The following is a 15,123-nucleotide window of genomic DNA, read 5'->3' on the forward strand; positions in this document are numbered from 1 at the left end:
ATTACTTCGTATCATTGATATTTACCCTAAATACCTCTAAAACCTACTTAATATTTTTTTCCCCTCACTAGCTAGGAAACACGTGTTTTTTCCTTTAATACCAGTGAGTAAAAACGCATTTTATCCACTGGTGAGTAAATTTGACCTTGAATAAAGTCAAATTAACTGCTTTAGAATTGATAAAAGTAGTTGAATCTAGTAATAAAGATGATTTACCACCTGTGAAACTACTGGAAGCAGTGATAAACGCAGTTTTTGCGTTGTAGTTTCCTCGCTATAGTGAGGGGAAAAATTTTGTGTTACACTCGGGTGCAAATGTATTTTACTTCTCGTGTGTTAAAATGTTTCAATTCCACACTCGGCGTTAAAATGCAACTTTGCCCCCTTGTATAACAAATAACTATTTCAGCACCAACTGTTGAAAGATTCATTGGTAAAATCGTATTTTATCCAGTTATTGATACCCGAGCAAGCAAAAGATTCCAATATTGAACCGCTAGCGTAGCGAGTGGAAAAGTGGAATCTTTAGCGTTGCTAGGGTTTCAAGGCACGAAATCGAGTGAAACTAAAATTTTTCACCAACACGGAACAAAATACTAACTGTAAAACATGAAAGTATATCAAATCCTAATGTAAATACCTAACCTAAAATACTTATTTTTTCACTACCGAAAGTACAGCGCCATCTATTGGTCAGATGTTGAGATAAAAAATCGAATTGAAAGTTTCTAAATATTTCATTTTCCGTTGAACAGATGGCGCTGAATACTCCTACACTTACAGCCGAGTGCATGAGTGGTTGACAATATTATTTTGATTGAATAAAATCGCATTTTATAAACGCATAAAATATTTATTTACAAAATATGCTTACACTGAAACACGTACATACAACAACCATTTTGGCAAAAGATTAAAAAATATGACTATTCGCGGTGACTAGATTAAGTTTCATACTTAAGGTACAGTCAACCAAATTGGAACCCCAGGCCATGACCGTAGAACTACGTCATAGTGACGTTATAAATCAGATTATAAAAGAAATCTTTTACTGCTTGTCATTTTGATATGGTTGTAGAGTGACCTAGGGTTCCAATTGGTTGACTGTACATAATTTGTGGCGTTCTCGGGATAAAAGGTATCACATTGCCGCTTAAACATAAGGATGCTCTAACAGATTATTAGCATGAAGATACGAGAAAAATCGTCCTTATGGTAGGCGGAAATGTGGTATATTTTTAACCCCCGACGCAAAAACGACGGGGTGTTATAAGTTTGACGTGTCTGTCTATCTGTCTGTCTGTCTGTCTGTCTGTATGTCTGTCTGTCTGTCTGTCTGTCTGTCTGTTTGTCTGTCTGTGTGTGTGTCTGTCTGTGGCATCGTAGCTCCCGAACGGATGAACCGATTTAGATTTAGTTTTTTTTGTCTGAAAGCTGACTTAGTCGGGAGTGTTCTAAGCCATGTTTCATGAAAATCGGTCTACTATGTCGCAGTCGGGGGTTTTTTCAAAATTTTAATTTTGTGGTTATACTTGAGAACGTCATAATGAATCCTAGGGAATTCTCTTAAAATACTGGGTTACTGTGCTAGTTTATGTCCATTAAAAAAAGAACAATATAATGTAGGTAGTATACATACATTTTATATTTTGCAATTACCATATAAATATTGCTATCTATACTGTGTGTTAATGCAAACTAGAACTAGAATAACCACAAAATTTAAATTTTTAAAAAACCCCCGATCGCGACATAGTGGACCGATTTTCATGAAACATGGCCTAGAACACTCCCGACTAACTCAGCTTTCAGACAAAAAAAACTAAATCAAAATCGGTTCATCCGTTCGGGAGCTACGATGCCACAGACAGACACACACACAGACACAAACAGACAGACAGACGGACAGACAGACAGAGAGACAGACACGTCAAACTTATAACACCCCTTCGTTTTTGCGTCGGGGTTAAACTAAACAGTATATAAACTAGCACAATGACCCTTCTTCAGTTTCATCATTCATCACCCTTTGACAACCTAAGAGTAAATATATATATATGTATAGTTTTTTTATACCACGTCGGTGGCAAACAGGTATACGGCCCGCCTGATGGAAAGCGGTCACCGTAACCTATGGACGCCTGCAACTCAAGGGGTGTCACGTGCGCGTTGCCGACCCATTAGAAACTTGTACACTCTTTTTTTGAAGAACCCCATACTGTAGTTCATCGGGAATAACAGAGCATTTCTTTTTTTTTGCCACTTTTATGAAGTGTGATATTTTTGAAAAAAAAAATATGCTATTTCTACTCAGAATTACTAGCTTTTTCAATCCTAGTAGTTAAAAAAAATGTCCCATACATTTTTTAGGGTTCCGTAGTCAACTAGGAACCCTTATAGTTTCGCCATGTCTGTCTGTCCGTCCGTCCGTCCGTCCGTCCGTCCGTCCGTCCGTCCGTCCGTCCGCGGATAATCTCAGTAACCGTAAGCACTAGAAAGCTGAAATTTGGTATCAATATGTATATCTATCACGCCGACAAAGTGCAATAATAAAAAATGGAAAAAAATGTTTTGTTAGGGTACCCCCCCTACATGTAAAGTGGGGGCTGATTTTTTTTTTCATTCCAATCCCAACGTGTGATATATTGTTGGATAGGTATTTAAAAATGAATAAGGGTTTACTAAGATCATTTTTTGATAATATTGATATTTTCAGAAATAATCGCTCCTAAAGGAAAAAAAAGTGCGTCCCCGCCCTCTAACTTTTAAACCATATTTTTAAAAAATATGAAAAAAATCACAAAAGTAGAACTTTATAAAGACTTTCTAGGAAAATTGTTTTGAACTTGATAGGTTCAGTAGTTTTTGAGAAAAATACGGAAAACTACGGAACCCTACACTGAGCGTGGCCCGACACGCCCTTGGCCGGTTTTTTCTTATTTTGTTACCATTTTCCGTAGGTACATGTTGTATGGGGTAACAAAAGAGGAAAGTAACAAAAATGTATGGAAATTCTGGGACACTTTTTGTTTCCCAGTGAGATTGAAAGTACTCGTGATTGACCTAAAATTCCCTAAAACAATCAAAACTTTTTTTATTGGCAAAAAAAAAAAGAAATGTTCACCTCGGCATGGAGCTCATTCCACAGCCGGAGCGTTCGTGGGAGGAAATTCCTCTGAAACCGCACGGTGCGCGACCATTTAGGTTGCAAGGTGTGTGGATGAGCGCCCTGTCGATGGCGAGCGGTGCGATGATGAAAAGTAATCATCAAATGCATTGAGTATGATGACCACATGGCGACAGATGTCACGATATATAATTTCCTGTCAGTCTAGCACAACTTGCACTCTCGCCCGCAACCACAGAATATATAATAGTACAAGTACAAGTACAGAAGGCTCACTCCTTTGATGTTCACAAAATGCCGCCATTCTAAATTCTAACCTACATTAACAAACGGACCGCACGCGAGCAGCCAACATTGAATTTTATTGCGCAACGCGAAGATCGTCACCAATGAATGGGCCGCGAACTCGCGGCCGCTGACATGTACTTGTAGCGCGGCGATAGAATCGCGGAGTGAGCCGCCCCTGCCGCAACTCCATACTTACGACGATACAGGAGGGGTCAATTCTCCATACAAACGCTCTCGATTATTTCCTCTCTGGTTTTTGAAAATAGAGCACTGTTTTTTTATTTATTTAATCTTTACTGTACACAAAGAAAGAAAACTTATAGTACAAAAGGCGGACTTAATGCTAGACTTCTCTGCCAGTCAACCTTTAGGCAAAGCAGAGATATTGTAGGCTGTGATACTACTAAAACTTTTTTCAACAAAGATTATTATTATTTATGTCTGTGTAGGACCGTTTTGATTTTTTTGATATTCTTATTTTTAAACACGCTAGAGCCCATCAAAAATTCCCAAAAACGGCCTTATTGATAATGGCGCAAAAAAGGTGTGGTAACATTTAGCCAAAAAAACTAAACGGTCCGAAATAGATAATTTTATTGTTCTTCAGATTCTCAAATTTCGTTACGATTAATTAAGTTTTAAACGAGGAAACAGTCGAAAGCGGAACCTCGATTTTAAAGATTTTTCGCAATATCTTTTAACTGAGTTGTTCTGAATGGACAATTTTTTTCGATAAATCTAGTTAATAACACTAGTATATTTAACTAAAATTCCCAAATTGAAAGGGGGGGGGCTCCTTTCCATTTTAGTATTTTCGCTCCTGTAGCGTCTTAAAGTCGCGCTTGATGTATGGACTCGCGCGCGAGAACGCAAGTGTTTTTTTTTTTATGGGATAGGAGGCAAACGAGCAGACAGGTCGCCTGATGGTAAGCGATCACCGCCGCCCATGGACACCCGAAACACCAGAGGTGTTGGAGGTGCGTTGCCGGCCTTTAAGATTGCTAAAGTGTCTGTAAGAAAGAGTAGACATTTTATATCACCTCAGTTTTCTCTTCCTTTCGTTCTATTTCTTCATTTTTACCATTTTCTTCCTTTTTGCCATTTTCTTCCTTTTTACCATTTTCTTCTTTTTTACCATTTTCTTCCTTTTTACCATTTTCTTCTTTTTTACCATTTTCTTCTTTTTTACCATTTTCTTCTTTTTTACCATTTTCTTCTTTTTTACCATTTTCTTCCTTTTTAACAATTTCTTCCTTTTTACCATTTTCTTCCTTTTTACCATTTTCTTCCTTTTTACCATTTTCTTCTTTTTTACCATTTTCTTCTTTTTTACCATTTTCTTCTTTTTTACCATTTTCTTCCTTTTTAACAATTTCTTCCTTTTTACCAACTTCTTTCTTCCCAACTTCCAAGCTCTCCTTCGCCTTTCTCAAAGACCCCTCGTCTATGGAACTTCTCGACAACTGCCTGAGAATGTTCTCAAATATTCTCGGCGCGCTCTTTGTGTTCGGTAGGGAGATATCTGTTTGTGTGGTTACGGTTTCGCTTCTCTTTTCCTCCTTAACTTCGGCGGGTATATTTGTCTCTTTCAGGTCTAGTGTCATTGATTTTTTCTTCTGATCTTTTTCGGCGTCGACCTGAAATAGAAAGATAACTATTACATATTATCTTATTATAGATATACTCTAGCACTTACAACATATCAGTAGAAAGACGAAAGAGTAGTTATTTGTTTTCCCCTCACTAGCTCGGAAACACGTGTTTTGTCCTTTAATACCAGCGGGTAAAAACGCATTTTATCCACTAGTGGGTAAAGTAATTTGACCTTGAATAAAGTCAAATTAACTGCTTTAAAATTGATGTAAGTAGGTGAATCTATTAATAAAGATGATTTACCACCTGTGGTACGGTCACGGACTTTAATTGTTGATCCACTTCTAGCTCATTTTATACTGGATATATCATAGTTAAGCATAGTTAAGCTATGACTTTCCAGTATAAAATGAGCTAGAAGTGGATCAACAATTAAAGTCCGTGACTGTACTACTGGAAGCAGTGATAAACGCATTTTTTGCGTTGTAGTTTCCTCGCTACAGTGAGGGGAAAAGTTTTGTGTTACACTCGGGTGCAAATATATTTTACTTCTCGTGTGTTAAAAAACTCGCAAGTTCTGGATTCTATTCTCGAACCATTCGCTTCGCTCGTGGCTCGTGGTTGGTGGTATAGAATCCTTTCACTTGCTCGTTTTTCAATTCCACACTCGGCGTTAAAATACAACTTTGCCCCCTTGTATAACAAATAACTATTACTAGGGGGCAAAGTATACCATGAATTTTCTGAGATGAATTTTTGGGTTGTGCCGTAATTTGTTAAACAAAAGCCTTTGTTTCTATTATTCACAGCGGCTAGCTCCCGTTTCCACAGCACGTGCTAAAGTCTCAGTGTAGTTAAAACGCAACTATCATGATAACAATAAGGTTCAAATCCATAAAAAGCCCTTTCGGAGATAACACGTTTTGTCATCTTCAAAAAAAGTTACCTGCATACTGTAAACTGTTTCATAAATTTGAACCTTATTGTTATGTGCTACACTCACGGTTCAATATATTGGAATATTTCGCTTGCTCGGGTATCAATATTGGCACGTGCGGTTAAACAACAACTTTGACCCCTTCTATAACAAATAACTATTACAAGTACTCAGTAGCATACTAAAAATTGCTATACCGTGTGTTTAAAGCAAAAGAGAAAAAGTAGACATAAACTAGCACAATTAATCCTTCTCCAAGATCATTCATACATTAAAATGCGACCGCCTAAGAACGCGCATACACTACACCACACATAGATGGCGCCACAAAAAGATGCCTTGTTGCCATCGATTATTTGTAGATTGGCGTTAAGTGTCACTTTCGAGCTATAAATCTATGTCAAAAGTCACTTAACGCCATCTACAAGTATAATCGAAAGCTACAAGATTTTTTTGTGGCGCCATCTATGTGTGGAGTAGTGTACGCGCGTTCTTAGGCGGTCGCATTTTAATGTATGGGATCGTATGATCTTCTTATATTTAATCTATATAATGTATATATTTTTTTTCAATAATATTTTTTTTAATAGGTATTGACATTTTGACCTAGGTTAGCCCTAGCTAATTATACACTAGCATTTGTTTTTATTGTATGTGACATCTATGACATTGTTTTATTTATTGATTTGATTTTTTTTGTATAATTTTAAGTTGATTACTTACTACTTGTATTCTTTGTTATCATTTTGTAAAAATTTGGAATGACGATCTTTTAGTGAAAGCCTTTGTTTTATAATTGTGTGAAATACTGTGTATTTTTCTTCAAGAAATAAAGATATCTATCTATCTATCTATCTATCTATCTATGGTTCCTTCACGCTTTGACAAATAACTATTGTCCTGGGGCCCGTTTCTCGAAAGGTACAAGCCTTGTATTACAAGTGCGCGAACTGTCAAATCGTATGGGTTGTCATGGAAACACACTTGTAATACACGGCTTGTACCTTTCGGGAAACGGGCTCCTATTATAGGCTAGTTTCCTACTAGTCAAATCAGCTTCTTTTTAAGAACTATCAAAACGATTTGCTAATATGGAATTACTATGAAATACTGAGGAGTGACGTCACAGTCAATTCATTAACTTTATATCTTTCTCTTTGACTTATTAAATAGAAATTATGTTTAAACATAACTTCTGTCCATATTTTTCTACTAATTATGTGGTGCTTTATTTCATGCACTGCATATAATATTTTATTTTAAGTGTAGGAAACTAGCCTATTATTTTACCTTAGGCTCAGGATGAACTTCCTGCACTTTATCCGGTTCTTTTTCCCTACTCCTCCTCTCTATAGCTTTACTCAGCACGTTGCCAAGTATGTGGGCACACTTGATGATGTTCTGCGTCTCTCGCGGCGTGAGGTGGAGACCCTCGTTTTTGATGATGCTGCTGATGTTGTTCAAGTCTTCGGGGGAGCGTTTGCGTGAGGTTTCTGAGAATTCTGGAATGTTTAGACTTTTGCTCACAAAGGATCATAGAGGAATAAGTAAACGAAGAGTTGTAACTATGGAGTTATGTCTGTAGTAAATGCGAGTTTTTTGTATAGGCATAGTTAAGTGACATCTAGCGACAATCACGCGTCAAATATCGTGAATGATCAGTACCACTACTCGATACTCGGTGTCAACAGTGTCGCGTCTGCCAAAAATGTAATATTAAGACAGTTTACAACTTATATTACAAACAGAAGGAATTGAAAACAGAATACTGATTAATACCTACTATTGTAATGTTAGCTAAAAATTGTTGAGCATCAGACTTTTCGTTTGTCGCGACATTTATTGACAAGTAGCAGTACTGATAAAATACGCTATTTGACGCTAGATGTCACTACAAATAACTCGCATTTATTGATGTACTTAGTTAGAATTCTTTCCTTACTTATTCCTTTATGCTAGCACGCTACATGACAAATAAAAATATTTCCGTGAAACTACGAAGGAAAGATATCTCGTATTACTATCTATAAGTGTAATGGTATTGAAGTTGAAATACCTAAGTCTGCCAAGTCTATATTTTCTGTTCTGTACGGCGTGGGGCACTGGTCGTAGTAACTCTTCATTGGGACCTAGCAACAAAATTATTCTTGTTAGGAATATTCGCAGTATTGCAATCGTAATTTGAAACATCAGATACAACGTGTTACACCATCCACTGAAAACCCGAAAACAGTTTGTTCAGAATCAAGAGTAGAATCGATTAGGCTATATTTTAATGCAGGTTGTTTTTTGTATTTAGTTTTTATTTTTTGCGTGTCCGGTCTAAAAGTTACAAACGCAACAGTTACTACCGTATCATTGAATTCACTGATAGAGGATTGCATAGGTATCTACTTGGTACTGTTTTAATACTGGCTGTTCTTCTTATTAAAGATTGAATAGTCAAAAGTTCCCTCTTCTGGCTCAGTGACAAGGTTCAATTTAGCATGGCAAAAATACGACAGTGCAGTTCCTATTACTACAAAGCGAATGTCAGTTGCTAATGTCACTACCGTATTTCAGGCAATAAGGGCTGTTTTTCTTATAATTTGTAACAAACTATCGCCTTATCGACTTTTGTTCGTGCCCAGTTTGTATGACTGACAATTGATAAGATACCTAAAGCTTATGCCTTTGCAATAAGGATTACGAATTGCCAGTAATCTGTGTGGTGGACCATGATGACACACTTACACGTCACACATACGTGATCAACGAACGTAGAGTTACTAATCAACTAGAATTTCGAAAATAAAAGAAATAACAATATCTTTAGAGATAATAGTTGGGGTGTCTGAGGTTTTCAGTGGCTGGTGTAACACGTTGTATAATTATTTTCCCCTCACTAGCTCGGAAACACGTGTTTTGTCCTTGAATACCAGCGGGTAAAAACGCATTTTATCCACTGGTGGATAAAGTAATTTGGCCTTGAATATAGGCAATATTATGCTTTAAAATTGATAAAAGTGGGTTAATCTGTGGAACTACTGGAAGTACTTAGCGATAAACGCGTTTTTTTTGCGTTTTACTTTCCTCGCTATAAGTAGTGAGGGGAAAAGTTTTGTGTTACACACGGATGCAAATGAATTTTACTTCTCGTGTGTTGAAAAACTCGCCAAGTTCAGGATTCTATTTTCGTACCACTCACTCGCTCGTGGTTCATCTATAGAATCCCTTCACTTGCTCGTTTTGGAATTCCACACTCGTCGTTAAAATACAATTTTGCACCCTTGTATAACAAATAACTATTTCACCACACAACTACCATAGGCCCTCTTGGTACTTCAAAAACAAATGACGCATTTTATCTACAAGAGTGCAAAGCAATATCATATTTTTTTAACTTGATGCCCAAATCTGGCTGGAAGGTATTTGCATATTAATATTTTCCTCGTGTTGGTGTGGTGACAATTTTTGATTTTGTGTATAAGTCATTCTGTGATATGTATAAGTAACTCTGTGACGTGTATAAGTAATTCTGTGATGTGTATAAGTAATTCTGTGATGTGTATGAGTAATTCTGTGATGTGTATAAGTAATTCTGTGATGTGTATAAGTAATTCTGTGATTTATATCGTGAAAGTTTAAATTAGTGTTTTTAACCCCCGACGCAAAAACGACGGGGTATAAGTTTGACGTGTCAGACACACACACACACACACAGACAGACAAATAGATTTTTTTTAATGGGAGATGGGGCATCGTAGCTCCCGAACGGATGGACCGGAGATTTTTAGTGTTTTTTGTTTGAAAGTTAAATTAGTCCGGGGTGTTCTTAGCCATGATTCGTGAAAATCGGTCCACTATGTCAAGGGTTTTTTTCAAAAATTTAATTTTGTGGTCAAGGTGCGTAGCCGAAAGGGCATAAACGCTCACGAAACGAAACGCTAGTAGATATCTATCTCTATCGCTCTTGCGTATTGGCGCGACAAAGCCAGACTGCCTTTCGCGGCGATTCGTTTTCATTTCGCGTCGGAGAAATGCCATTCGGCTACGGGGCCAGGTTATTTACAGGTCAACCCTTCTCTAGTCCCCTCTACCTTAGCGATGGAGTTGTTGTAGTTGACCCAGAAGGTATTCCACTCCCCGTCTGCTCGCCGCGTCTCCTCCACTCTCGTATCGTCTGAATCTTCTCACCAGGTGCTTACGCAGCAACTGAAATGAATAATTAATAGTTATTTGCTCCCCGGGATGTCCCCTCGCTCCCCGAGATGTCCCCTCGGGACATCCCGGCGTCCATTATGTGGATAAGATAGAGGTTTCTCTAAATTCCCAAAACTCTCATCAAAAAAAAAAAGTTATTTGTTATACAAGAGTGCAAAGTTGTATCTTAACGCCGAGTGTGGAAATGAAAAACGAGAAATTTTTTTTGTTAGTTTTTTTTTCAACACGAGAAGTAAAATATATTTGCACTCGTGTGTAACACAAAACTTTTCCCCTCACTATAGCGAGGAAAGTAGGTACAACGCAAAAAACGCGTTTATCACTGCTTTCAGTAGTTCAACAGGTGATAAAACATCGTCATCACTAGATTCACTCATTTTTATCAATTTTAAAGCAGTAAAAATTACTATATTCAAGGTCTAATTACTTTATCCACTAGTGGATAAAATGCGTTTTTACCCGCTGGTATGGACAAAACATTTGTTTCCGAGCTAGTGAGGGGAAAATAACTATTATTTTAAGTATGTATAGGAAACTAGTCTATTGATACAAGCGTGATCGTATGATAATGGTGATGATTGAGTTTACCTGGATAAGTCCTGGCTGCATTCCATCTTGGTCTGAGCTGGGGAGGTCTCCACTGAGGATTGGGAGTACTCGGGAGACACGGAGGAATAGTCAGGCTCTGTAGATTGCCCGTGCCTTTGAAAAGAGAAACATGAGAAACCACATTTACAGTACTTAAGTAGGTACATTTTCATAATTCATATTCATATTCATTTATTCATAAAATTAAAAATGTTACATGTCAAAGTTGAAGTTAAATTATCATAATTAGGGTACAATACAATATTACATTTTAAAAATAGAAAGTATTCTCAAATAAATTCAATAATTAATTTAAAAAAAATTTAAGTCGAACAATAATAAATAATAATAATCTTGACACGGCGCGGATAGTCCGACGGTTCCTCTCTCTGCAGCCCTAACCACCGGCAGCTTGGGCCCTGGCTAGGGCTTGCATTCCGGAATTCCGGAATCTCGAAATTCCGGAATTTCGGACAATTTTTCCGATATTACAGTTCCGGAATTGAAACACATAATCTCGAAAATTCCGGAATTGAAAAAAAGATATATTTTTGGACGAAAACGTGTAATATCAGCCTGGTTATTTTACAAAACTACCACCGCGTCTATAAAAGATATGTAAATTCATTAAGTTAGACACTCCTCGGATTCAGGTAGTGCCTATTTTACCAGCCCACCAGAAAACCAAACCAAAAAAAATTGTTCAATTCCGGAACTAGTTCCGGAATTCCGGAATTGAAGTTCAATCTCGAAAACCAGTTCCGGAATTGAAAACCGTCCGATATTGCAAGCCCTAGGCCCTGCCCCGCTGCTGGCGGCACCCTAGGTTAGGGTTTTTATAATGTGTTTTAGTATATGTTTTATATTGTTTTGTCAGTTTTTTTTTTTACTTTTATACTCATATTGTAAAAAACCTAACTTAAGAAGGAAAATAAATAAAGGTTATAATTATAATAACATGTAATTGTATTAAACATTAAAATGCATTATTATTAGTATTATGGCACCATATTACCGCACTTGTTAGGTAACTTCCTTTTTTACGCACTTTGGTATCGTAATGATATAAATACTATTTATCTGTCATTTTTTTTACGGGATAGGAGGCAAACGAGCTGGCAGGTCGCCTGGTAGTAAGCGATCACTGCCGCCCATGGACACCCCAAACACCAGAGGTGTTGGAGGTGCATTGCCGGCCTTTAAGATGGGTGTACGCTCTTTTCTTGAAGATTTGAAGGTCATATCGGTCCGGAAATACCGCAGGTATGGCAGGCATGGGGTTCTTCAAGAAGCAGGTATTTAGTTAGGGTTCTTAAAGGTCGGCAACGCATAAGTGACTCCCCTGATGTTGCTTATGTCCATGGGCGGCGATGACTGCTTTCCACCAGGCGGCTCGTCTGCACGTTTGATGCCTATTTCATTAAAAAAAAGGTGACAATTCATTCCACAGTTTAGCCGTGCAAGGCAGGAAGTTTCTGGAGAAATGCACATTTATGTGACTGGTGTATAATGAGAGGATTGAGAGGCATTAAAACACCAGTGTTGTTTTATGAAACGAGCCAAAGGTGAGAGAGAAAAGGTGCGAGAGCTGTTCTCTCATCACCTGTAACTAACATTAAGTAGGTGGCCTTAACACGCTTCTGCCCACTCTGCCCACTTTGCCCTCTCTTATCCTACATGCTGATTTCTTACTTGTAACTAGCACTAGGTGGTCTAAACACGCTAACACTTCTCCCAGTCGTCTGCCCACTCTGCCCACTGTTCTCACTCTTGCCCTACATGCTTACATGTCACCTGTAACTAACACTAGGTGGTCTAAACACGCTAACACTCCTCCCAGTCTTCTGCCCACTCTGCCCACTGTCCCCACTCTTGTCCTACATGCTTACATCTCACCTGTAACTAACACTCCTCCCAGTCTTCTGCCCACTCTGCCCACTGTTCCCACTCTTGTCCTACATGCTTACATCTCACCTGTAACTAACACTAGGTGGTCTAAACACGATCAAACTCCCCTCAGTCTTCTGCCCACTCTGCCCACTTTTGCCATATATGCTGATTGCTGATTTCTCACCTGTAGCTAACACTGGGTGGCCTAAAGACGCTAACACTCCTCCCAGTCTTCTGCCCACTCTGCCCACTATCCTTGTCCCACTTGCACGGTTGCGGGAGGGACGCTCGTTTCTTTGGAGTGGATGTAGCCATGGCGCTGAATTTCTTTACGCCGCATTTTGAGTTGGTGTCTTCAAAATCTGATATCTGGAAGCCAGAAATATGGGAATTCAGTACAAACTATATCAAGTATGTACTGTGTATACAAAATGTACAATAGTTATTTGTTTCACAAGGGGGCAAAGCTGTTGTTAAAACGCACGTGAAAATATTGATACCCGAGCAAGCGAAAGATTCCAATATTGAACCGCGAGCGTAGCGATAGCGGTTCAAAAAATGGACTCTTGAGCGTTGCGAGGGTTTCAAGGCACGGAGGTTAAACAAACTTTGCCAAAGAGTGAAACACAAAATTTTTCACCACAGCACCAACACGATATTGACTATAAAACATCAAACTAAATCAAATCTATCGATTTATTCAATATTTGGGTGATTCTAAGTTAAGAGGTACTTTCGACGGCACTGACAAAAAAATATATTTTTTCAAGATAATACTTCATAATAACATATTTATTTTATAAAACTAAATGTTTTCTACCTGGGCACTCAAAATTATTACAGAAATTCATGTAAATTAGTCACAATCAGCTCTAATTGAGATGGCGCTGCCGTCACGTAAACAACTGATCCCGCGTAATTTATTTCTTTAAAATGTAAAAACAACACGAAAGTGACTTAATAATTCTTATTATTATAGACTTAAGTATAATTAATAACGGTGAATGTTATCTTAAAAAAAGACAGTGATTTAACAACACTAAGGGATAAAATAAGTGAAACTTAACCTATGTTGTATAACATCAGTGACGATTGATGTTTTACCAGAATATTATTCAACTTTGTCCCTCTCTGTGAGTAAAATCAGTGATAATATCCGTACATAAACAATATTTACTCAATACAATAAGTGTTTCTACCTATAAATGTAAAACCGGCCAAGTGCGAGTCGGGCTCGCGCACAAAGGGTTCCGTAGCAGCAAATATAATAAACCAATAACTTAACCAAAATTACAGTTAAATCAACCTATCTCAAAAACTATAAGAGATACTTTGATCAAACCAAAAATCGTTGAAAGAGTTAATTAGCATGCATCACCTCTATTTTTTTTAGAATTTTATACCCCGTAGTTATAAAAATAGAGGGGGGGGGACATACTTTTTACGACTTTGAGAGCTGATATCTCAAAAACCGTTCACTTTAAGAAAAATGTTTTTTAGAAAACTTTATATCATTTTAAAAGACCTTTCCATTGATACCCCACACGGGTATGTACATCGAAAAAAAAAATTTTCATCCCTCAGTTACATGTATGGGGGCCCCACCCCCAATTCTTTTTTTTACTATTTAGTGTCATAATTTTGTAGCGGTTCATACAACACATATTCCCATCAAATTTCATCACTGTAGTACTTATAGTTTCCGAGTAAATCGGCTGTGACAGACGGACAGACGGACAGACGGACAGACGGACAGACGGACATGACGAAACTATAAGGGTTCCGTTTTTGCCATTTTGGCTACGGAACCCTAAAAATGTAACTGCCGCCAAAATAAATAACAATTAGTGCATCTTTAAAAACTCAGTTTTAAGTAAAAACAATCCACCAAAATACATTTTAACCAGTGAAATTGAAAGTGAAATAACAATAATAGTACATGGAAAATAATTTCTGAAGTGAACTGCAAAAATAACCTCAATTTCATTTAAGCTATTATTTGAAATCGTAACTGCCGCCATAATCGACGCTAACTTTCCCGCCATTAATGAGTTTGGTCTAATCTGCTACTCGTCACTAGAGGGCGCAGAAACCAATCTCACCACCTATCATGTAGTAATCACCAAGAAAGCTATTCACCACTAGAGGGCGCTGTTTACAATAAGTACATTACTAAACTTCGTCAACAGAGGGCGTTATTATCAAAAATGCATTCAGATTACATGATGAGCACTAACTGTAATAAATTAATAGTTTAAAAAACACTATAAAACACGCTTTTATAAATGCACGTAAAAGCCAAAAATAAATTATGGATCGTTCAAGTTGTCTCTATTTGTGAGCTGAAGTTTAAAAACTATGTGCTTTTAATTATAATATTTGATTGTAAAAGCGTGGGGCGCTGGAACAGGAAAGACTTTTTGTATAACTTGCTGATAAATCAAATTATGCTATGTTACGGGAAGGAGGTTACACAGATTGACGCGCTAACTGGAGT

General features: G+C 37.6%; 1 protein-coding gene across 1 annotated transcript; it reads right to left on the bottom strand.

Moving 5' to 3' along the window:
* Positions 1–4,446: 4,446 nt before the first annotated feature.
* On the bottom strand, positions 4,447–12,944 carry LOC125239500 (high mobility group nucleosome-binding domain-containing protein 5-like). Its single transcript, XM_048147113.1, has 6 exons — positions 12,811–12,944; positions 10,737–10,850; positions 10,025–10,139; positions 8,002–8,074; positions 7,236–7,447; positions 4,447–5,052 (listed from the first exon to the last, which is right to left on the bottom strand). The coding sequence occupies exons 4-6, from the start codon at positions 8,066–8,068 to the stop codon at positions 4,447–4,449; spliced, it is 885 nt and encodes a 294-aa protein (XP_048003070.1). The 5' UTR covers positions 8,069–8,074; positions 10,025–10,139; positions 10,737–10,850; positions 12,811–12,944.
* Between the last annotated feature and the right edge of the window lie 2,179 nt (positions 12,945–15,123).

The sequence above is a fragment of the Leguminivora glycinivorella genome, chromosome 25 (genome assembly GCF_023078275.1).
Source record: "Leguminivora glycinivorella isolate SPB_JAAS2020 chromosome 25, LegGlyc_1.1, whole genome shotgun sequence".
Taxonomy (NCBI): Eukaryota; Metazoa; Arthropoda; class Insecta; order Lepidoptera; family Tortricidae; genus Leguminivora; species Leguminivora glycinivorella.